Source organism: Adiantum capillus-veneris, chromosome 5 (genome assembly GCF_014529385.1).
Source record: "Adiantum capillus-veneris isolate H3 chromosome 5, ASM1452938v2, whole genome shotgun sequence".
Classification (NCBI taxonomy): domain Eukaryota; kingdom Viridiplantae; phylum Streptophyta; class Polypodiopsida; order Polypodiales; family Pteridaceae; genus Adiantum; species Adiantum capillus-veneris.
Window position 1 is genome coordinate 36,191,250 of NC_140935.1, and position 23,590 is coordinate 36,214,839.

Consider the following 23,590-nt stretch of genomic DNA (forward strand, 5'->3'; position numbering starts at 1 on the left):
AAAGTGGTGAATCTGTTACAATGTCTGGGTACTTTAGTACTAAAGTACTGGGTGTGAAAAGTGTGAAAGTGAATGTGAAAAACTAAATACGAAGTATTAAATAAACTTCTTAGGAGCATTCTGGGTGTCTGGCTAGAATGCTTTTAATCCTTTGTTGTAGTCTCCTCCGGTGAAGTGTGCTTCTGCCTCTTGGTCTTGGTTGTCTCGATTTCCTAAGCTTAATCGCTCTGTCAATTAGGGTGCCTTTGGTATGAATGTGGGTACTCCTTTGTGTTGGCTGCTGGCCTCCTGCTTCCCCTTCACTCCTGCTTCACTCGATCCGAAGAAATCTGTGATCTGCCTTTGAGGCTGTAGTGCTCTTTGTCTTCTCATTAGATTATCCCTGTGCCGATGTAGTTCCAGTAGGTACAAGCCTAAGCATCTTTGATCTTGGTATTGCATGATTCTATCTAGAGGTCCAAAGCCTTCTTTAAAGAGGCAGTGAAAACGCCCACGTATCTCGTAGTATACTGTGCAGTGGCATATGTAGTGTAATTCTGTCTCCGGCTCCATTCCGCATAACTTGCAAATTCTGCTTTCAGGTGGGATTCCCCTAAATCTGCCAAATTCAATTTCCAATTGGTGTGAGGATGTACGAATCTGACCAATAGCACCTCTCAAACCATGAGACAAGTGGGTATCCATGTAACTCGGGCGAATCACAAATCCATCTTCAGATAGTTGTAGGAAGTTTTCTTTGTAGTTGGCCATCTTCGTGCCCAGTTCTTGTTTAGGGTCTACCCATGTCCTCTTAGTATCCAACTGTATAAGATCCCGTCGGATGATTTTATTAATCTCCGTTCGTGTAATTGCCAGTGATGGAGCCTCAAGTGAGTATTGGAAGGGGGGTAATCTTTTCATACTGAACCCGCGTCTCTGAAACCACGATGACAGTTGCACATACCAGCATGATGTATCCCCTTTCATTGCCAATTGTCGAGAGGATTCGAGGGCCAATCTAGTATATCGGCAGTTATTTGTATCCCACAAACCATGCATGAAGGACACTGATCTGGTAAGAGCTTCAATTTCTATCGGAGGGGCCGCTAGTTCCGCTCGGGTAATCGCGTGTGGTACGGAGGCCTTGGCTCTAATCAATCGAGAAATCATAGATACCAAAGGTCTCTCCATTGACTTCCAGTTATCCTGATCCACAGATGGTCCCCAAATCTGGACCCCATAAAGCATAGCCGAAGCCACCATAGTATCAAAGAGCCACAGTTTTGTTTGTGGTTCCTGAAACTGCACTTGTGAACACATCCTCTCCAACCCTCCCAAGGCCGCGGAGGCTCTAGATAATCTAGCATCCGCTGCTTTCTTAAGAGTAAACTTCGGTCCTGCAAATACCACCCCAAGGTATGTGTATGCATCTGTGTACTCTACTGTATCCTGGCCATATGCAAATGTAGGTGCCGATCTCCTAACCCACTGCGGTGTGGTGTTAAACACCATAACTTTGGTTTTACCCAACTTTACCTACAGTCCACTGTCCTCCGCGAATTTATGTAAAGCATCTAGCTGCCTCTGCATTCCATCTGGTGATTCCATATGAGAGAGAGAGAGAGAGAGAGAGAGAGAGAGAGAGAGAGAGAGAGAGAGAGAGAGAGAGAGAGAGAGAGAGAGAGAGAGAGAGAGATTTGATTTGATTTGGTATTAACGTCCGCGGGGGGCCAGAAATGACCCATGGGACCTCAAAGTGATACATAGTCTCCCCTCACGGGGGTGTATGGTGTGGGGTGTGTTATTCTCTTTTTGTGTTCCTATGAGTGTCTTTTGATGCTCAAGTATGCGGGTGAGGTATGTTCCGAGAGCTGTAGGGGAGGGGTCTGTCTTGGATAATAGGTCCGCAAAGGTAGAGCAACCGCTCAGAAGTGGTTGAAAATTAGCCCGGATGTGAGCGTATTCTGGGCTTTCCAATGTCACATGTGTTTCATCTTCGGGAGCTTGCATTGTACATGATGTGCATATCCGTTTAGAAGCATCAATTTTCAGCCAGCCCTCTGTTTCTATTTTGAGCATATGTGACCTTGTGCGCATCAAAGAGATGGCTCTTCGTGCCATGTGGGGCATGGGTGTTCGTATGTGGGCCTGGGCTTTCCATTGGGTTTGTGCTATAGCCTTCCCAATACTTTGTGTTGACATGCTTGCAATAGTATTCAAATTTCGAGCGGTGTTGCATTGTCTTCCACTTGGTGTGGAGGCTATTTAGTAATGCAATTTCAAAATTCAGCATGTGTTCTCCCTCCTTGCCCTCCTCAATAAGCATGTCCACATATGCCTCTACATTCCATTTAGCGAACCATTTCTTAATGTCCTGTATGAGGCTCGATGACAGAAATTTGCTTTTTTTTTTTGTCTTTTGCGGCGCACATCTCGTTTCCCATGCAATGCGGGGGATTCGAGTAGTAGGCATCGCTTTGACCTTCATGATATTCGTGTACATTTTTTGCAATGCTTTCATTTCTAGTGGTCTCTTGCCTGTCTCCAAGAGTAGCATGGAGTATGGTGTCGTCTTTTTGACCCCCATGTGTCAACATAGGAACTTTTTCTGAATTTTTTCAATTTCATTCCATGTGTGGGCTGAGATGCTCGGTCCCCAGATTTCCACTCCGTAGAGGATGGCTTGCACTACGCATGTCTCAAAAATGGTCGCTTTTATCTCCCATCTTTTGATGCTCCTTTGTGTGCACATGTTTTCAAATTGACAGTACTTGGCATGGCCGATGTCAATTCTATTATGTGCGCATTGTCCCCAAGCATAGTTGCACGGGATGTCAATTTCCAAGTACTTGAAACTATCGACTTTCTCAATTTGTTTCCCTTGGTACATGAGGGGGGCGTGGATATCCATCTTACGAGTCTTTACACTCATGAACTTTGTTTTGTCTACATTGATTGATAGACCCACACTTTCACAAAAAGCATGTAACGCATCGACCAATTTCTGTAGAGCTGTAATGTCATGGGCGAAAAGAGACACATCGTCTGCATAGATGAGCATGAGAAGTGTAAGCATCCCGATGGTTGGTTCATCCCCTTCTAGTTGAGGGAGGAAGCTTTCTATTTGATCAATGCACACTCCAAAAAGAGTAGGGGAGAGAGGAAACTAGACACATAGCACAACTAGCCACCTGTGGTCGTAAACGCCCTTCAAAAGTCGTGCTCGCTCTTGGGAAATGCAATCCGTCGGAGCCGTTATGCATCCAATGTTTGTGGCCAAAGGTGCAAAGGGAAAGGTCGAAGCCTAAATCGCTAAATTGAGGTTGAGATGTTGGGGAGAGTCAGTTGGAGAAAAATCGCTCCGGAATGGGCATGAGAGGGGAGCTTATGGCGAGGCTACGCTGGTGGAGAGCCAAGCCACTCTCTCGCTCTCGCTCTTGCTCGAGGTTGGGAAGTACATGCCGATGCCCCCTTCTGCCGCCGGATGAAAGTCACTACGCGAATCGCCAAGTCGGTGTTGAAGCCGACACCGAGTCGAGATGATGCTGAGAAGATCGCCGAAAGCCGTGGAAAGTGTGCTTGCCGAAGCCAGATCTGATCCGAGGGCCGATCCGCTCTCTCTCTACCTGTATGCTGAGGTCATCGAAGCCCTAGTCTGAGGCTCGACGAGGGAGGAGTAGTAGATGACACGAAGCCGAAATCTGTGTTGTCGCAATCCAAAGCCCAAATGTGCGCTTCAAAGCTTGCCGAAGCTTCTCCGATGCCGAAGGTCCTATCTCTGTGGACCGCCGAATTAGCCCTCTAGATTCTCTCTCTCCCTCTCTTTGCTTCTCGTCACATCTCCTCTCTCTGTCTCTCTCTGATCAAGAAGAGGAATCGCTCTCTCCCTATGGGAGTTTTCTAGGGATGGTGATATCATTCTCGTAGGGGACTTCAATGCCCGAACGGGCAACTCTCAGACAGTCTTCTACAACACTTCAAATGAGATGCTTAGAGAGTTGGACATGGGTGAGTTAGGGCTTGACATGCGCTTACATGATAGAGAGCAGATGGAGTATGGGAGATACCTCATGGAGATGACGACTACACATTAGCCATACTTAATGGCTTACAACGATTGCCTGGAGCAGCCGGTTTCATGTGCTTTCCACACAGACATGGGGCCAGTACAATGGAATATGTTATGACACAGCCGAGCTTTGTCCCTTGCATTCAGGATTTCACAGTGGGAGCCAGGTTAGTGGACGTAGCAGTGGATTATGCTCTCTTGACACTGTCCGTTTCATTTCAGTATAGTACAGCCTAGACATCAAGAGGCAGGTCAGACACCCGTTATACATTTACACGAGAGATTGATTCCGTTTATACAGACGAGATCTGGACCGTCTATGGGAAGGCACAGCTGGTACAAGCCTCTCATTGGAGGAGTGCACCACTCTACTGACTGAGACATTGCATGGTGCTGCATTAGTGGTATATCCACACACTCAGCCGGGCAGGAGATGACATTTTAGGAGCATGCCCAAGAATAGTCGGTATGATGAGGAGTGCAGAGAGATGAGAGCCTAGCTTCAGAGGGATCTTCTTTTAGGAGTCGTCACTTACAAACAGTCTCGGATTGCTTCCCGGCGCCTTCTGCGACAGAAGAAGCGAGCTTACCTGGCTCAGATGAAGCGAGACTCATATCAGATGTCCTTGAGTAGGGACTCAGGAGAGGCATTGCGACTCTTTCATGAGCACTCCCCTCCCCCAGTGATTACTTCACCTGATGTGTGGGGCCAATATGTGACATCATTATATACGGTTCTTGGGCAGGAACCCCTACCAAACCCTACAGAGCCATGCCCAGCTACGAGCCCTTCTTTACCACTGGGATGGTACAAAGTGCCATTGACAAGATGAGAACCGGAAGGGCATATGATCATGACGATCTGGTAGCAGAGCACTTTATACATGCTAGGGATATGTTGATGGAGGTTCTTGCAGTGTTGTTCAATCGTGCCATGTGTGAGGGGTTACCTGAGACTTGTCTACTATTGTGCCTATCTTCAAGGCAGGTGATCCTACAGAGCCCGGGAACTATCGCACTATTATGGTTGGACACACATTGGCACAGTTGTATGTATCCATTCTTGAGCAGCACTTGAGTAATTGGGTAGAGGGTGAGGGTGTACGAGCAAAGGGCCAGGCCGGTTTCAAGAGGGGTTTCTCCACAATTGATCATATTCTGACACTCAGAGCCATCATTGAAGAGGGCAGGTCACATGGGAGATGGATTTATTGTAGTTTTGTGGATTTCCGCAAAGCATTTGACATGGTACCGAGAGCTTGATTGATGCGCATACTACAAGAGATGGGGATGCCCATAGAGTTGATTTGGGGGATGATGGCTTTGTACAGATCAGTGATGGGACATGTATACACTCCGGAAGGGGTATCTGATTTAGTTCACTCTTCTATTGGGGTGAAACAGGGCTGCCCATTGTCTCCTACTCTATTTGGTATGTATGTTGATGAGGTGTCTGATTACATTGACAGAGAGGGTGACAGAGGTGCCCAGCTGGCAGGGACGTGGATCCCATTGTTGTTATATGCTGATGATATTGTGTTGATATCTGACTCACGAGAGGCTATGCCGCGACATTTGGATGCACTACACAGTTTTGCAGAGGATAGTGGATTGTGTGTAAACCTTGGTAAAACCAAGGTTATGGTGTTTAACACCACACCACAGTGGATCAGGAGATCAGCACCTACTTTCACATATGGTCAGGAGATTGTGGAGTATACAGATGCATACACTTACCTGAGGGTAGTCTTTATTGGGCCGAGATTTTATTTGAAAAGAGCAGCAGAGACTAGATTGACTAGAGCTTATGCGGCTTTGTGAGGATTGGGGAGGATGTGTTCGCAGGTTCAGTTCCAGGAACCTAGGACAAAGTTATGGCTCTTTGATACTTTGGTTGCCTCTACTATGCTATATGGGGTGCGAGTTTGGGGACCTGTAGGCCAGGATGGTTGGAGACGTATGGAGAGGCCCTTGGTATCTATGATCTCTCAGTTGATTAGAGCCAAGGCCTCCATACCGCATGATATCATTCGAGCGGAGTTAGCTGCCCCCCTATGGAGATTGAGGCGCTTACCCGGTCTCCTTTGTACACATCCTATGGGATACTACCAGAGATAGATATGCCAGGTTGGCCCTAGAGTCCTCCCGACAATTAGCTCTACAGGGGGATACATCATGCTGGTATGCTCAGATGACATCATGTGTTTCTGACACGGGTGGAGATTACTAGACTCATTCGTCAGGATCTGATTCAGCTGGACACGAGGAGGACATGGATAGAGCCGGTACAGGAGTTGGGCACGAAGATGGCTTTCTATAGAGAGAATCTTCTCCACCTCACAGGGGATGGGTTTGTGATTCGACCTAGCTAAATGGACACACATTTTTCTCATGGTTTGCGTTGTGCCATTGGCCAGATATGCACATCCTCACTTCAGCTCGAGATTGAGACTGGTAGATTCAGAGGGATACCAGTAGATAGCAGGATATGCCGCTTATGTCATCTAGAGCCAGAGACAGAGTTACATTACATATGTCATTACACAATGTACTATGAGATACGAGGCCGTTTTCATTGTCTATTGAGAGAGGGTTTTGGGTCTCTATCTAGGGTCATGAGTTATGAGGATCAGAGAAGTGTTGGACTGTATCTACTCGAGTTACACAGGCATAGAGACACTTTACTGAGGAGAGCTAGAGAGAGAGACAATCCCAGAGATAGATTATAGATTTCTTTACACTAGATATTGGCACAGGATCATGAGGGTTTGGTAGCAGAGCACATTATACATGCTGGGGACTTGTTGGCAAAGATGTCTGCATGGTTGAACCATGTGCGAGGGCTTTCCTGAGTCTTGGAGATTGTCTACTATTGTACCTATCTTCAAGAGAGGAGACCCTACAGTGCCGGGGAATTATCGTACTATCATGGTAGGACACACATTGGCACGGTTGTATGCATCCATCCTTGAGCATAGGCTAAGCAGTTGGGCAGAGATTATGGGCATACGGGCACCTGGACAGGCTGGTTTCAGGAGGGGTTTCTCCACACTGGATCATGTCTTTACAGTCAGAGCTATCATTGAGGAGGGTCGAGCGTTATATTGCAGCTTTGTGGACTTCCGCAAAGCTTTTGACACAGTACCGAGGGCCAGATTGATGCGCTGACTTATGGAATTGGGGGTACCCACGGAACTGATATGGGGGATTATGGCATTGTACAGTTCAGTTATCGGTCATGTACGCACACCAGAGGGGATATCTGACATAGTTCACTCCACTATCGGAGTGAAACTTGGATGCCCATTGTCCTCTACTTTATTTGGTATGTATGTTGATGAGGTCTCTGATTATATTAACAGAGGAGGAGATAGAGGTGCTCAGCTTGCAGGGACATGGATCCCTCTTTTATTGTATGCTGACGATAACGTGTTGACATCAGACTCACAAGAGGGTATGCAGAGACATTTTGACGCATTGCATAGTTTTGCAGGGGATAGTGGATTGTCTGTCAACCTTGGTAAAACCAAGGTCATGGTATTTAATACCACACCACAGTGGGTCAGGAGATCAGCACCTACATTCACATATGGTCAGGACAGTATGGAGTACACTGATGCATACACATATCTTGGGGCGTTCTTTAGTGGACCGAGGTTCACATTGAAAGTGGCAGCAGACACTAGATTGACTCGTGCCTATGCAGCCCTAGGCGGTTTAGAGAGGATTTGTTCGCAGGTTCAGTTCCAAGAACCTCGAACAAAGCTCTGGCTCTTTGACACTTTGGTCGCTTCAGTTATACACTACGGGGTTCAGGTTTGGGGACCATTTGTTGGCAGTGCTGGATGGAGTAATATGGAGAGGCCCTTGGTATCTATGATTTCTAGGCTGATCAGAGCCAAGACCTCAGTCCCACATGACATCATACGAGCGGAGCTGGCTGCCCCACCTATGGAGATTGAGGCACTTACCAGATCAGTATCATTTGTACACAGCTTGTGGGACACCACCAGGGACATATATGCTAGGCTTGCTCTTGAGTCATCCAAACAGCTGGCATGACAAGGAGATACATCATGTTGGTATGCACAGATGAGCTCATGGTTTCAGAGGCATGGTCTCAGCATGGACAGGCTGCCCCCTTTCCAATATTCTCTTGATGCACCATCTTTGGCTCTTACACGGATGGAGATTACTAGACTCATTCGGCAGGATCTTATCGAGCTTGATACCAGGAGGGCATGGATAGAGCCATCACGGGAGTTGGGTACAAAGAGGGCTTTCTATAGAGAGCATCTTCTCCAACTCACGACTGACGGCCCAGCTACATGGACACACATCTATCTCATGGGTTACGATGTGCCATAGGACAGATACGCACATCTTCACACCAGCTTGGGATTGAGATAGGTAGATTCAAAGGCATACCAACAGACAGGAGGATATGTCAGTTATGCCATGCAGAGCGAGAGACAGAGTTTCACTTCATATGTCACTGCATAGTCTACTATGAGATTCGGGGACGCTTTCACTGTTTATTCAGAGATGGTTTTGACTCGTTAGATAGAGTCATGAGATATCAGGATCAGAGATGTCTCGGATTTTTTCTACTTGAGATACAGAGACATAGAGACTCTCTATTGAGAGGACATAGACAGAGACAATCCCAGAGACGCATTTCAGATTTTTTCAGTCCGAGTACCACAGAGGCAAAAGGGCCATAACCACCACAGAGCTCGGTTCCCTCCCATACACACACCAATGGTACTCTCATTGACCGAGCTTTAGAGTTGAGGAGATCGAGACGACCATGACTGAGGAGGGGAGCCACCCAGCACCGACGGCGATTGCGGCAAAGGATCCACAGGATTCTAGCGTGACACCCAGAGTGTCGATCAGGATAGGCTTCATGTTACTGCTATATTGTATAATGGTGACACTTATCCCCACTTTGTACCTTTGTGGCATTATACCATTGCTCAGCTTACCAGCCACCCATAGGAGTCGGTAGCACTTCTATCTTAGTTTCTAGTTTGTAGTTTTCTTGGTTTGTACCCAGACTTGGTAATAGGCTCACCATTGTAATCAGTTTGGTCTCATAGGTCATTTTGGCCTTTTGTAGACGTTAATATATCATTTCATTTCATCTCTCTCTCTCTCTCTCTCTCTCTCTCTCTCTCTCCTCTCTCTCTCTCTCTCTCTCTATTGTAGCTTTGTGGATTTTCGCAAAGCATTTGACATGGTACCCAGAGCCCGATTGATGCGTAGACTACAGGAGATGGGGGTGCCCATAGAGGTGGTTTGGGGGATTATGGCTTTGTACAGATCAGCGATGGGACATGTACGCACTCCGGAAGGGGTATCTGATTTAGTTCACTCTACTATTGGAGTGAAACAGGGCTGCCCATTGTCTCCTACTCTATTTGGTATGTATGTTGATGAGGTGTCTGAGTACATTGATAGAGAGGGTGACAGGGGTGCCCAGCTGGCAGGGACGTGGATCCCATTGCTACTATATGCTGATGATATTGTGATGATATCTGACTCACCAGAAGGTATGCAACGACATTTGGATGCACTACGCAGTTTTGCAGAGGATAGTGGACTGTGTGTAAACCTAGGTAAAACCAAGGTTATGGTGTTTAACACCACACCGCAATGGATCAGGAGATCAGTACCTACTTTCAAATATGGTCAGGAGATTGTGGAGTATACAGATGCATACACTTACCTAGGGGTAGTCTTTACTGGGCCGAGATTTTCTTTGAGAAGAGCAGCAGAGACTAGACTAACTAGAGCTGGTGTGGCTCTGGGAGGAATGGAGAGGATGTGTTCGCAGGTTCAGTTCCAGGAACCAAGGACAAAGTTATGGCTCTTTGATACTTTGGTTGCTTCTACTATGTTATATGGGGTGCAGGTTTGGGGACCTTCTGTAGGCAAGGATGGTTGGAGGCGTATGGAGAAGCCCCTGGTATCTATGATCTCTCGGCTGATTAGAGCCGAGGCTTCCGTACCGCATGATATCATTCGAGCGGAATTAGCTGCCCCCCCTATGGAGATTGAGGCGCTTACCAGATCAGTCTCCTTTGTACACAGGCTGTGGGATACTACTAGAGACAGATATGCTAGGGTGGCTCTAGAGTCCTCCAGACAATTAGCTCTTAATGGGGATACATCATGCTGGTATGCACAGATGGCCTCATGGTTTCAGACACATGGTTTCACCATGGACAGGTTGCCTCCTTCTCAATACTCTCTACAAGCACCCTTGAGCATAGTTACCCGGAACGGGAAATCGGAACATGGAACGGCAACATGCATGAAATGCCATTCCCTGTTTCGGATACTCACGTTCAAAACACGGAACGGGGATCCGGAACGGGAAATTGGGATGGGAATGGGGAACGGGGACCTGGAAATGGCCATTCCCTGTTACTATGCCCTTGAGGTCTCTGACGCGGGTAGAGATTAATAGACTCATTCGTCAGGATCTGATCCAGCTGGACACGAGGAGGACATGGATAGAGCCAATACAGGAGTTGGGCACAAAGATGGCTTTCTATAGAGAGCATCTTCTCCACCTCACGGGGGATGGGTTTGTGATTCGACCTAGCTATATGGACATGCATCTCTCTCATGGTTTGCGCTGTGCCATTGGCCAGATACGCACGTCCTCACATCAGCTCGAGATTGAGTTTGGCAGATTCAGAGGGACACCAGTAGATAACAGGATATGCCGCTTATGCCATCTAGAGCCAGAGACAGAGGTACATTACATATGTCATTGCACTGTGTACCATGAGATACGAGGCCGCTTTCATTGTCTATTCAGAGAAGGTTTTGGGCCTCTATCTAGGGTCATGAGTTATGAGGATCAGAAATGTCTTGGGCTATATCTACTCGAGTTACATAGGCATAGAGAAACTTTACTGAGGAGAGCTGAAGAGAGACAAACCCAGAGACATATCACAGATTTCTTTACACTGGATAATGTACACCCAGAAGAACAGGCAGAGGAGCAGCCAACAGTGGAGAGGTCTGCCCGCACTACTGGCATTCTCAGAGACCGAGCATTGGAGCTAGGGAGATTTAGACGACCCCGATGGAGAAGAGGAGCTACACAATTTCGAAGGAGGCTACAGCAAAGGATTCGAGCCATACTTTTTCGTCGACCAGAGCGCAGATGAAGATGAATCTCTATGAAGATGGATCTCTACTTCCCTCCCATATTGTCTACACATTGTACAGCTTAGTTCACACATTTCACGCCTTTCACCTTTCACACCTATCAGCTTAGTTTAGGATTCCGCAGTATTTATATTTTGTTATCCTAGTTTAATTTATTTTCTTGTCAATCTGACTTTGTATCAGAGACACCGCATTGTAACTTTCTGGTCTCATAGGTCACTTTGGCCTTTTGAAGACGTTAATATAACATTTCATTTCTCTCTCTCTCTCTCTCTCTCTCTCCCTCTCTCTCTCTCTCTCTCTCTCTCTCTCTCTGAGCCCCCCCCCCCCCCCCCCCCCCCCCCCCCCCCTCTCATCAGTCTATCACTGTTGCCCCCCCCCTTGCCCCCCCCCGTCTATCGCGCCCTCCTGCCCTGCTGCCCAATCTATCGCTCCCTGCCCGCCCCCCGCACCCTTTTCTCTCTCGCGCTCACGCTCGCGCTCTCTCCCGCACCCCCCTGCCCTGCACTCCCCCGCTCCCTCGCTCCCTCTCTCTCTCTCGCGCTGCCCGCCCCGCTGCTCCTCTCTATCGCGCTGCCCCCCCCCCGTCTATCGCGCCCTCCTCCCCTGTCTATCGCGCCCCTCCTCTTCAATCTATCGCGCCCCCCCCCCCCCCCTTTCTAAGTTAAGTTAAGTTAATTTAATTTAACTTATCTATCTTCTTTAGCCTATCCCGCCCCCCCCTCTCTCTCTCTTTGTCTATCGTACCCCTCCTCCTCAGTCTATCGCTCCCCCCCCCTCCCCCCCCCTTTCTTTTGTCTATCGCGCCCCCCCCCCCCCCCCCACTCCTCTGTCTATCGCGAACACCCCCCCACCCCCTCTCTCTCTCTCTCTCTCTCTCTCTCTCTCTCTCTCTCTCTCTCACGATGCCCGCCCCGCTCCCTCTCTCTATCGCGCTGCCCCCCCCCCTCCTCTGCCTATCGCGCCCCCCCCTCCCCAGTTTAGTCTGATTTAACTTAAAAAAAATTTCAACCCCCTCTTTGTCTATCGCGGCCCCCCTCCTCAATCTATCGCGCGCGCCCCCCCCCCCCCCCCCCCCCCCCCCCCCCCCCCCCCCCACAAAACCCCTCTCTCTCTCTCTCTGATTCTTTGGACCTCACCGTAATGGATCAACGTCAAGGCCATGAAGGCTTGATGGGTGTTGCACAAACTGTCACACTTGAAGAAGACCCTGCACAGGACACAGAAGCCGCCAATGTCTCACCTGTTTGCAAGCCGCGAGCAAAGGCAACCTTCATGCTCACGAATAAGCGGATGGCGCAGATGGAGAGGGAAATGAAGGAGTGGAAAACAGAGATGGAAGGATGGTGGAAGGAGAAGGCCAACCTCCTTCAGATGGTCTTCAATGAAGGCGCAAAGTGGAAGAAGGAGAAAGAGAGCCTTAACGCAGAAATACAGACACTCAAAGAAGAAGTCTCAGTCCTCAAACAGGAGAACCTAAACGCCAAGATACGGGTACTCAAAAAAGAAGTCTCAGCCCTCAAACAGGAGCTTGTTGATAGAGTAAGCAATGGACTAGAGGAAGGCGAATTTCAACCCTCGGTAATAGATGAAATCAAGGAAAAAGGAACAGGAAAGATGATCACAGAGGAAGAGAAATTGAATGTGGCAAAGACATCTTCATGGGCGGAGATGATAACAAGGACACAGAAGAAGGCGGACGAGGCTGAAAAATGGATTGAGGTCGCCAAGAAAGGGAAAGGTCAAGAAACTCCTTGTACACCGATGCTTATCAACATGACTCTCGAAGAGGAACAAAGAAGGCGGATGCGAGCACTGCATGTGAGAGTGACCGGTCTCAAGGATATAAACAATGTGGAGAAAGAGGTCACAAGCCTTACATCCATGATGGGGATGGAGAAGCCTTTGCACACAAAGGCATGGAGGGTAGGTAAGAAAAGTGATGGCACAGGAGAGTCTTCAAAGGGGAGAGCTCTCATACTACGCTTCCCCTCGTTGGAAGAGAAGAAGGAATTCTTGAGGAAGAGGCCTACTCTCAAAAAGACAGGTATTTTCCTTGGTGATGACCTGACTCTCTCACAGCTTGCACATATGAGAGAGGTAATGCCAGAAATTACAATGGAAAGGGAGAAGGGAAAGATAGCCTTCTACAGAGATGGACGGGTGGTGATTTTAGAGCGGCGTGCTGCGAGACCTATGGGACCACACTGAAGATGGCTACCTGGAATTGTAATGGGTCTATGAGGTTGGACGTGGGTGCATTTGAGGAGAGTTTCAAAGACAAGGATATTGTGTTCTTCTTAGAGACTCATCAGGCCCTTGGACAGGTAATGCCACATGTGGTGGGATACAGATGGGAAACAGTTGACAGGGATCTGAGCACGGGAGTAGAGGTTCAGGAGGAGTAGCAGTGCTATTCAAAGAGGAACTACAACCATTACTGCATATTGTACGAAGAGATGATCATGCTAGATATATGTGGGTGAGACTGAGACTTGACATAGGTCGATTCCTATATATTGCCATATGTTACTTTCCTCCCAGTACATCAATGTATGCCGCATCCAGAGGGCAGGCGCCTTTCTCTATCCTAGATGATGAGATTTGGGAGTTTTCTAGGGATGGTGATATCATTCTCTTGGGGGACTTCAATGCCCGAACGGGCAACTCGCAGACAGTCTTCTACGACACTTCAGATGAGGTGCTTAGAGAGCTGGATGGGGGTGAGTTGGGACTTGACAGATGCTCAGATGTTTGAGAGCAGACGGAGTATGGGAGATACCTCATGGAAACGACGTCTACACATGGATTAGCTATACTTAATGGTTTACAGCGATTTCCTGGAGCAGCCGGTTTCACATGCTTTCCACACAGACATGGGGCCAGTACAGTGAATTATGTTATGACACAACCGAGCTTTATCCCCTACATTCAGGATTTCATAGTGGGAGCCAGGCCAGTGGGCATAGCAGTAGATCATGCTCTCTTGACACTGTCCGTCAAATTTCAATATAGTACAACGCATACATCAGGAGGCAAGTCACACACCTGCTATACATTCACTCCAGAGACTGATTTCGTTTATACAGAGGAGATCTGGGACCGTCTATTGGAAGGCACAACTGGTACAAATGGTACATGCCTCTTAGTGGAGGAGTGCACCACTCTACTGACTGAGACATTGCATGGGGCTGCATCAGTGGCATACCCACACACTCAGTCTGGCAAGAGACGACATCCTGGGAGCATGCCCCATAATAGTTGGTATGATGAGGAATGCAGAGAGATGAGAACTCAGCTTCAGAGGGATCTTCTTTTAGGAGTCATCACTTACAGACAGTCTCGGATTGCTTTCCGACGCCTTGTGCGACGGAAGAAGCGAGCTTACCTAGCTCAGATGGAACGAGACCTATATCAGATGTTCTTGAGTAAGGACTCAGGAGAGGCATGGCGACTCTTCCATGAGCACTCCCCTCCCCTAGTGATTACTTCACCTGATGTGTGGGGCCAATATGCGACATCATTATATACAGTTCCTGGACAGGAACCCCTTCCAGACCCTACCAAGCCTTGCCCAGCTGCGAGCACTTTCTTTACACCGGAGATGGTACAAAGAGCCATCGACAAGATGAGGACCGGGAAGGCATATAAATCATGACGGTCTAGTAGCGGAGCACTTTATACATGCCAGGGATATGCTGATGGAGGTTCTCACAGTGTTGTTCAATCGTGCCATGTGTGAGGGATTACTTGAAACTTGGAGGCTGTCTAATATTGTGCCCATCTTCAAGGCTGGGGACCCCACAGAGCCTGGGAACTACCGCACTATTATGGTTGGACACACATTGGCACGGTTGTATGCATCTATTCTGGAGCAACACTTGAGTAATTGGGTAGAGGGTGAGGGTGTACGAGCAAAGGGTCAAGCCGGCTTCAGGAGGGGTTTCTCCACTCTTGATCATATTCTGACACTCAGGGCCATCATTGAGGAGGGTAGAGCACATGGGAGACGGATCTATTGTAGCTTTGTGGATTTTCGCAAAGCATTTGACATGGTACCCAGAGCCCGATTGATGCGTAGATTGCAGGAGATGGGGGTGCCCATAGAGGTGATATGGGGGATTATGGCTTTGTACAGATCAGTGGTAGGACATGTACGCACTCCGGAAGGGGTATCTGATTTAGTTCACTCTACTATTGGAGTGAAACAGGGCTGCCCATTGTCTCCTACTCTATTTGGTATGTATGTTGATGAGGTGTCTGAGTACATTGATAGAGAGGGTGACAGGGGTGCCCAGCTGGCAGGGACGTGGATCCCATTGCTACTATATGCTGATGATATTGTGATGATATCTGACTCACCAGAAGGTATGCAACGACATTTGGATGCACTACGCAGTTTTGCAGAGGATAGTGGACTGTGTGTAAACCTAGGTAAAACCAAGGTTATGGTGTTTAACACCACACCGCAATGGATTAGGAGATCAGTACCTACCTTCAAATATGGTCAGGAGATTGTGGAGTATACAGATGCATACACTTACCTGGGGGTAGTCTTTACTGGGCCAAGATTTTCTTTGAGAAGAGCAGCAGAGACTAGACTAACTAGAGCTGGTGTGGCTCTGGGAGGAATGGAGAGGATGTGTTCGCAGGTTCAGTTCTAGGAACCTAGGACAAAGTTATGGCTCTTTGATACTTTGGTTGCTTCTACTATGTTATATGGGGTGCAGGTTTGGGGATCTTCTATAGGCCAAGATGGCTGAAGGCGTATGGAGAAGCCCCTGGTATCTATGATCTCTCGGCTGATTAGAGCCGAGGCTTCCGTACCGCATGATATCATTCGAGCGGAATTAGTTGCCTCCCCTATGGAGATTGAGGCGCTTACCAGATCAGTCTCCTTTGTACACAGGCTGTGGGATACTACTAGAGACAGATATGCTAGGGTGGCTCTAGAGTCCTCCAGACAATTAGCTCTTAATGGGGATACATCATGCTGGTTTGCGCAGATGGCATCATGGTTTCACCATGGACAGGTTGCCTCCTCGTGTCCAACTGGATCAGGATCTGATCCAGTTGGACACGAGGAGGACATGGATAGAGCCGTTACAGGAGTTGGGCACAAAGATGGCTTTCTATAGAGAGCATCTTCTCCACCTCACGGGGGATGGGTTTGTGATTGGACCTAGTTATATGGACACGCATCTTTCTCATGGTCTGCGTTGTGCCATTGGCCAGATACGCACGTCATCACATCAACTCGAGATTGAGACTGGCACATTCAGAGGGACTCCAGCAGATAGCAGGATATGCGGCCTATGCCATCTAGAGCCAGAGACAGAAGTACATTACATATGTCATTGCACAGTGTACTATGAGATACGAGGCCGTTTTTTATTGTCTATTCAAAGAAGGTTTTGGGCCTCTATCTAGGGTCATGAGTTATGAGGATCAGAGATGTCTTGGGCTATATCTACTTGAGTTACACAGGCATAGAGAAACTTTACTGAGGAGAGCTGAAGAGCGACAACCCTAGAGACAGATCACAGATTTCTTTACACTAGATATTGTACACCCAGAAGAAGAGACAGAGGAGCAGCCAACAGTGGAGAGGTCTACCCGCACTACTGGCATTCTCATAGACCGAGCATTGGAGCTAGGGAGATCTAGACGACCCCGATGGGGAAGAGGAGCTACACAGTTTCGAAGGAGGCTACAGCAAAGGATTCGAGCCATACTCTTTCGTCGTCCACAGTGCAGATGAAGATGGATCCCTATGAAGATGGATATCTACTCCCCTCCCATATTGCCTTCACATTGTATTGCTTAGTTTAGGATCCCGCAGTATTTATATTTTGTTATCCTAGTTCAATTTATTTTGTTAATCTGACTTTGTATCAGATACACCACATTGTAACTTTCTGGTCTCATAGGTCACTTTGGCCTTTTGAAGACGTTAATATAACATTTCATTTCATTTCATTTTCTCTCTCTCTCTAATGAGTGTGTGTACACACTTTTAGAGAGAAAAATGCTGAATCTTGGGACTCTGCTTGAACTGTGTGTGTGTGTGTGTGTGTGTGTGTGTGGGGGGGGGGGGGGGGGGGGGGGGGGGGGGGGGGGAACACACCCTTACACACAACACACACACACACACACACACACACACACACACAACACACACACACACACACCTTGCTTCCACCTCTATTGACTTGCTGTGAGGCTTCAATTCCTTGCTAACTCTTTACCTCCTTCAAGCCCTCCCTCGCTCTAAGCTCTGCTCTGTAGCGCTACTCGATGTTGCCTCAGATCCCGCCAATGGCTGCCCAAGCCTTGCAACTTTTCTCAACACAGCTGCTGCCCGAAATGTGGTTCGATTTCACCTCTACAAGGTCTCTGCTCGCTGCCAATTCTGCTTGATTCCCCAGCGCTGCCGATGCCCAGCACGATTTTGCTTGCACTTTGCGAGCTGCAGATGCCCAATTTGCTGCTCGACCTTTTTCAATTGCTCACTTGCTTGCCTACATGCTACTGTTGACCCTCAAAAAAGCCTAGCGCATTGCCCGATTCTGTGTGCCTTTGATTGACTACATGGCACTCTCCAATGCTGACTTCACCTGTTGATTGCTTGGTTGCATAACTTCCAAGCTCTGCCGATTTAGTAGCAGCCTGTGCAAGCTGCCCCAATTTCTCCAGATTTTTAATTCTCCCTCCTTTAAGCTCACAGGCTCTACAACTCGATTCCCTCCTGCAGATCCAGCTTGCTTGCTTGATGCTTCGCTTGAATTCCCTCTCTCAATTCTCTATGCAGAGCTCATTACAGATCTTCTCAAGATTTCAAGCTTGAGCTCAAGAGGGGCTGCACACGCCGAGATGCTCCGAGCTCCAAGATCCGCTAGATCTCCTCCCGATGCCTCCTATCCTTGCCGGATCCGCGCCGAACCACCTCCGATCCAACGCCGCCAAGCACCGAGCTCCATCGCCGCTGAGGGAGCACCGCTGCCAATTGCCACCACGTCTTTGATACCGGTCGAAAGAGTGCGCGTGCACGGATGTGTGTGTGCGCGCGCTGCGGTGCGGGGAAGGGGAGAAGGAGAAGAGTGCACTACGTGTGGGTGGAGCAAGCCTTCAAGTGAGGAGCTCCTTATTCATGTGTATATACAAGAATAAGGGCAAGTGGTCAGCAGGCGGCGGATGTCTGGGCCTGGGCAAAGGGCACGTCGCCTTTACCCCAACACAATCTATTCAAGGGTTGAGTTTGGTTTTAACATTGTAGAGATTCTTTTGTTTCAGATCATTATTCTTTTTCTTGGTCCTCACCTAAGATCATAGCCCCTCCTATCATTAAGTATCCCAAAGCTTTCTCCTTGCGACGTACTTTCTTCACTGGTTCTTACACACGTCTGCTCTGAGTCTGTGTCCCGTCATATTTCAGGCTCTCAAAATTTTTGTTGATTTTACCTGAAATGTGCAGCTGGCTGTTACTTTAAAATCCTTACTCTTGTTTCAGTATTTACTGGTACCCCTTGATATTTTTATGAGTTTTGGAACAAAGGAAATGTCCTGTTACATAAGAGTTAGGGTTTTGGTCATATGCCTGGCCCTATTGTTCTGTGTTGCAAGGGGTGTCCTATGTAGAGTTGCAACCTTTTGGTGGATTTTTAATAAAGTTGTCTCATCTTATTTGCCTTGGCATTAGCCATGAGGATTGCTGAGATTCTTGGTGTTATGCACTCCTTATGTTGTGTGTTACTGAGTCTTATTTGGTTCTCAAGCTTTACCGTCATAAGAAGGCATCACATGCTGCAGCCAGGCTGTTTGGGCCAATGGCTAGAATGCTCAACAAACGTCAAAACGATTATTTAGTCGTTGTGATGTTAGGTTGGGATATAAATCATGGGAGAATATTGGTATATTTTGAGTGCGCAAAGAGAGATCCTCTCAATAGAGAAGACCCTAGTTGCAGATCCATGGATAGGAAGAATTGATGTTCATGCCTGTGTTTTGTTCACTTGATGAGGAAGGCAGCAGCAATTATCTGGCAAAGTGCAGCGGAGGGCGTTGTGACACGGGAGCACAGGGAGAAAAGAAAGAATGAAAGATCTTTTTACGTCTATTAGACAAATCAAATATACATGTGTGTGTCATCCATCTCTTGGGAACGGACAAAAGTATAAAGTAACAAATGTGGTCCGACGGTAAGGAGGAAGGGGGTGATCCATGCGAGGCTTGGATACAAGATACATGGTATATGAAGAGGAGGGGGGGTTTTGAAGCTCGATCTCTAGGGGTATGGGTGCACATCTATATGCTCAGGGAAGTAAAATCTTGAGGTGAATCAAGCTGACTAGCTCCTTCCTATGTCAAATTGGGGGTGTAAGATCTGATACATGGGTGGATGTGGTGTAAGGGCTGTGCGGATGATAGCGGCTGGGTCCGTCAGCATTTGAGAAAATAAATCTCTCCTGGGCTGCTTGGTGGTGGCAAGCCTGGATCTGCATGGCGATGGAGTCTCGGAGCTGTGTATCTTGCAGCACGGGGGCATCTCCTAGCTCTCACCGTCCTGGCTTACCCCTCGCTGTGTCTGTGTGACTGGTGGAGGGAGGGTGGTGGTCCTCTGGAAGAAGTCTATAAGCTGTGACTGTCTGCCATCCTCTGGTGCCGTTGAAGGTGCCAACAATGTCTCTCTATGTCTATGTATCTCCACTAGAAAACGGACAAACTGGCGCTGATCTCTAGACTACATGATTTGTCGTAGGGTGGGCTATCCTGTGAATAGAGCCTCATTTCTGCGTCTGATACTCTCATATGCTCTACATCTGCAGACAAAGTGCTCCTTGTCCCCAATCACCCTCTTTGCTCAGGGGATATGAGAAAGCACTTCTTGCCTCTATCTCTAGCCGGTGTGATGATACTCAGAGTTGACCAATCGCCACTTGTGAGCTATGTGACATGTATGTGTCCACGTAGCGTGGTTTTTGGATGAACCCCTCGTCTAGAATGGCCAAGAAGTGCTCACTGTAATAGCATCTACGGAGGAAGGGGCTGTCTAAGTGCGATCCATGTCCGTGTAATTTAGAGCTACCATAGATGTACCGTGTTCCTCTCATTGGGTGAGAGCTGGATGAATGGTGAGTCCGGGTCATATTGGAAGGGTTGGTAATCTATCCATGTCTAGTCCATGTGATTCAAACCACTGGGGGCGGGAGAGGACAGCGCGTGGGGGACTGAGGGGGGCAGCTCGAGCAGGGGGGAGCAGGGGAGGGTAGCTCAAGCGAGGGGAGTAGGGGCGGGCAGCACGAGGGGGTGAGGAAGGTAGCACGAGCGAGGGGAGCAGGAAGGGCATCATGGGTCCCGGGGGGGAGGGGGGGAGCAGCAGCGAGCTTCGACCTCCAAACTGTTACATTATCCCTTCGCTTTATTAACTCGTCCGTGATCTCTGCTACCTATGTATACTATGGCTCTCAGGATTTAGTCCTAGGTAGTAGGCATAGGTCGACCGTCACGCTTGTTGCGTACTTGGCTTGCATAGCTTCACCATACTAGCATGACTTTTTAGAGTCTCTGAAGAATAAGGACATCCTTTCCGCTCAGTTGTGGGGTTTCAAGATAATTGAAGCAATGAATACATCTCAACGTTTGTTCTTCAACCCTAAACTAGTTTGGGAAGGACCTGATTGGTTTATGTGGTCGAGTAAGTTTCAATGAGTTGTATTAATCTGATTTGGTTGGATGCAAAATTTTGCAAGCCTTTTGATACTTCTTCCTCTAATTCTTTTGCAGGGTACATTGCAATGTATGCAACACTTGCAAGTCGGGACGTGGTAAGATTTCAAGATCTTGAAAGCTGGCAAAGGTTTTGCTTTGAAAGCATTTGAAAGTTTCATGTTGAATTTCCTCTGCATGTCTGAATGAGGCACATCCTGCAGGATTTATGCTTGATACCAGAGGTGCCATTTTATTTGGAAGGGGAGGGTGGGCTGTATGATTTTGTCCAAAAACGTTTGAGAGAGAATGGACATATGGTCATAGTTGTAGCTGAAGGGGCAGGACAAGAATTGGTGAACAGTAGTGAGAGTGTCAAGGCACGTGATGCATCAGGCAATCAATTGCTTCTAGACATAGGCTTGTGGCTTTCCCGGAAGCTCAAGGTAAGCCCTAATGGTGCTGGAAATTTTTCGCAATCATTTAACCTGGACAACAATGTATCATGTTCTACGTTCTTTCAAATGCAGGATCGATACAACACAAGAAAAGAGGTGCTGAACTTGAAATACATCGGTCAGTAGTAGGTTTAAGAAGCGTATGTTTGTTTCATTTTGTCTACTGCATTTTTTGGCTGGACCTTCATTCAAGTTTCAAGGTTACGATGTCTTTGTATTTATGGCCAGTGGGTTATGAAGGTTCAGGTGAATAACTCGAGGATGAGGCTCCTTCTGAGATCTCTCATACTGAATATTCCAATACAGAGATTGATGTGGCTTGTTGGATGCCTATGCCTGTTGTCTCTTGCCCGATTTGACATGGCCCTTGCCTGACCCTTCACAAGGCTAATATTTTGAGGGAAAAGCCTGCCCCCAGCTATGTGGGCCCATCTCACTTTTTATGGGGAGAAAAGAGTTGCAACACACCTAGCATTTGGACATCATTAGAGTGTTCACACTGCATCCATTCATTTGAGTGTTTACGGCATTGTTTGCCCGCACTGAGGTTTTTACTGTGGTTTTGGCATATTATCAGATCCAACGTACATGATTCGTGCCATCCCAAGCAACGCAGCTGATAATGTGTACTGCACACTGCTAGCTCAATTTGGTATTCACGGAGCCATGGCTGGATATAGTGGGTTCACAGTTGGACCTGTGAATGGCCGCCATTGTTACATTCCAATCTCGGTAATGCTACCATAATTTGCAGCACTCTCATGGATGGATGATTCTGTTAGTGCTTATGAAAATCTTGGTTTGGTGCAGAGGGTGACAGAGATGCAAAACCGTGTGAACATTTCAGATCGCATGTGGGCCCGGCTGTTATCCTCAACCAATCAACCTGCTTTCATTGATGCAGACAAAAAGATTACGGAGGAACTAGAGCTAGAAGCAAAGAGTTCAGCTGTGCTGCCAGATTCAGCTGCTATTGCAAGGGATGTTCCATCTCAAACAACCGCAGAGCGTGAAAATTCAAACGGAATCATATTAAAACATGAACCTGCACAGAAGACGGAGTGAGCAGGGTTGTCTTTTGGAGTCTCTACCACTTTTCCCAAGGGCCTTTGTGGCCTTGGTTCGTCCTTTCCTTCACAGAGTCTCATCATCGATGTTTTGCTTTACAGAATCGGCAATATTAAGACAGTCCATAGAAGAGTAGAACTTGGGTTTGCAGGTCACACGATAGAAGGTGGTTTTGCGAGGATGAAGAAATATTTGCAGAATGAAGCTTTGAAACTTGTTGTATATCTTAGAAGATTTTTTGAACGTTGAAATATTCAATCCGAGGAATGGAAGGAGAATTTTGCTCTCTACTTATTGAATTCAAAAGCTCGACAAGAGAGTGGGGAACAAGGCTGAGCATTGTATATTATGGATCTCAAGAAGCGCCCCTGAACTTTAAATAAAGCTTGTAAATTTTATTGATTTAATTTGTTGAGGGTATGAAATTCACTTAAAGGGTTCCTAAATCCCGAATAAAAGTATCCTTTTGTCATGTTTTGTTGAGCACTGCTACTTACATGTCATATATTGAGTCGAAGTTATTAGTTTTCTGAATGTTGGTTGCAAGAAAATGTAGGGTAGGAACAACTTCCTGCCAGAAAGCACACTAAATATACCTCAATCCAAGTAATACTAATTTTAATTATATCCATTGTGGATTTATAAGATATCTAAAAGCCGGATGACATCTGATTTGTGGTGCAAAGCTTCCAGCACTTGATGGTATTTGTATCTTCGCGTCTGAAGAGGTGATGGATTCCATGATGTTGATTGGTAGGCAACAATAAGGATACTTCATCGGTAAGTAGACAATTAGCAGTCCAATGCCTTCGTTAGATTCATGAGCATTCGTTTTCTTTGACCTTCACACCTACCATTGTAGATTTCTCTCTGTAAGAGATTTGAACGAGTGTTGGCTTTCATTATTGCAATCTTGTGTGAAACCTTGTTGTGGTTTATATGTGATCATAATGTGTCTGACCGTAATTCGTCCACTGTTATGTGTCCGAGTTTCAAGTGAAGATTTCATTGCTTGTTCATCAACTCTAGAGAGAGAGAGGAGACCAAAATGGTAAGGCATCTTTGTTTACAACTAGCGCTGGATTGGTACATATGGAGAGAAATGTGTAAATGAAAAAGAAGG

General features: G+C 47.3%; 1 protein-coding gene across 2 annotated transcripts in view; it reads left to right on the top strand.

The window, feature by feature from the left end:
* Nucleotides 1-22,729, top strand: part of LOC147457145 (ATP-dependent 6-phosphofructokinase 6-like) — a 90,556-nt gene extending 67,827 nt beyond the window's left edge. Inside the window, exons 10-15 of one of the 2 annotated variants that reach the window (XM_086512135.1) lie at nucleotides 21,020-21,060; nucleotides 21,166-21,387; nucleotides 21,472-21,517; nucleotides 21,977-22,131; nucleotides 22,210-22,469; nucleotides 22,569-22,729. In XM_086512135.1, the coding sequence (XP_086368261.1) occupies nucleotides 21,020-21,060; nucleotides 21,166-21,387; nucleotides 21,472-21,517; nucleotides 21,977-22,131; nucleotides 22,210-22,464 (719 nt within the window). In that variant the 3' untranslated portion in view covers nucleotides 22,465-22,469; nucleotides 22,569-22,729. Of the gene's footprint in view, nucleotides 1-21,019; nucleotides 21,061-21,165; nucleotides 21,388-21,471; nucleotides 21,518-21,976; nucleotides 22,132-22,209 lie in introns of both variants that reach the window. The other variant, XM_086512134.1, reaches the window with a different exon arrangement.
* The last annotated feature ends 861 nt before the right edge of the window (nucleotides 22,730-23,590 follow it).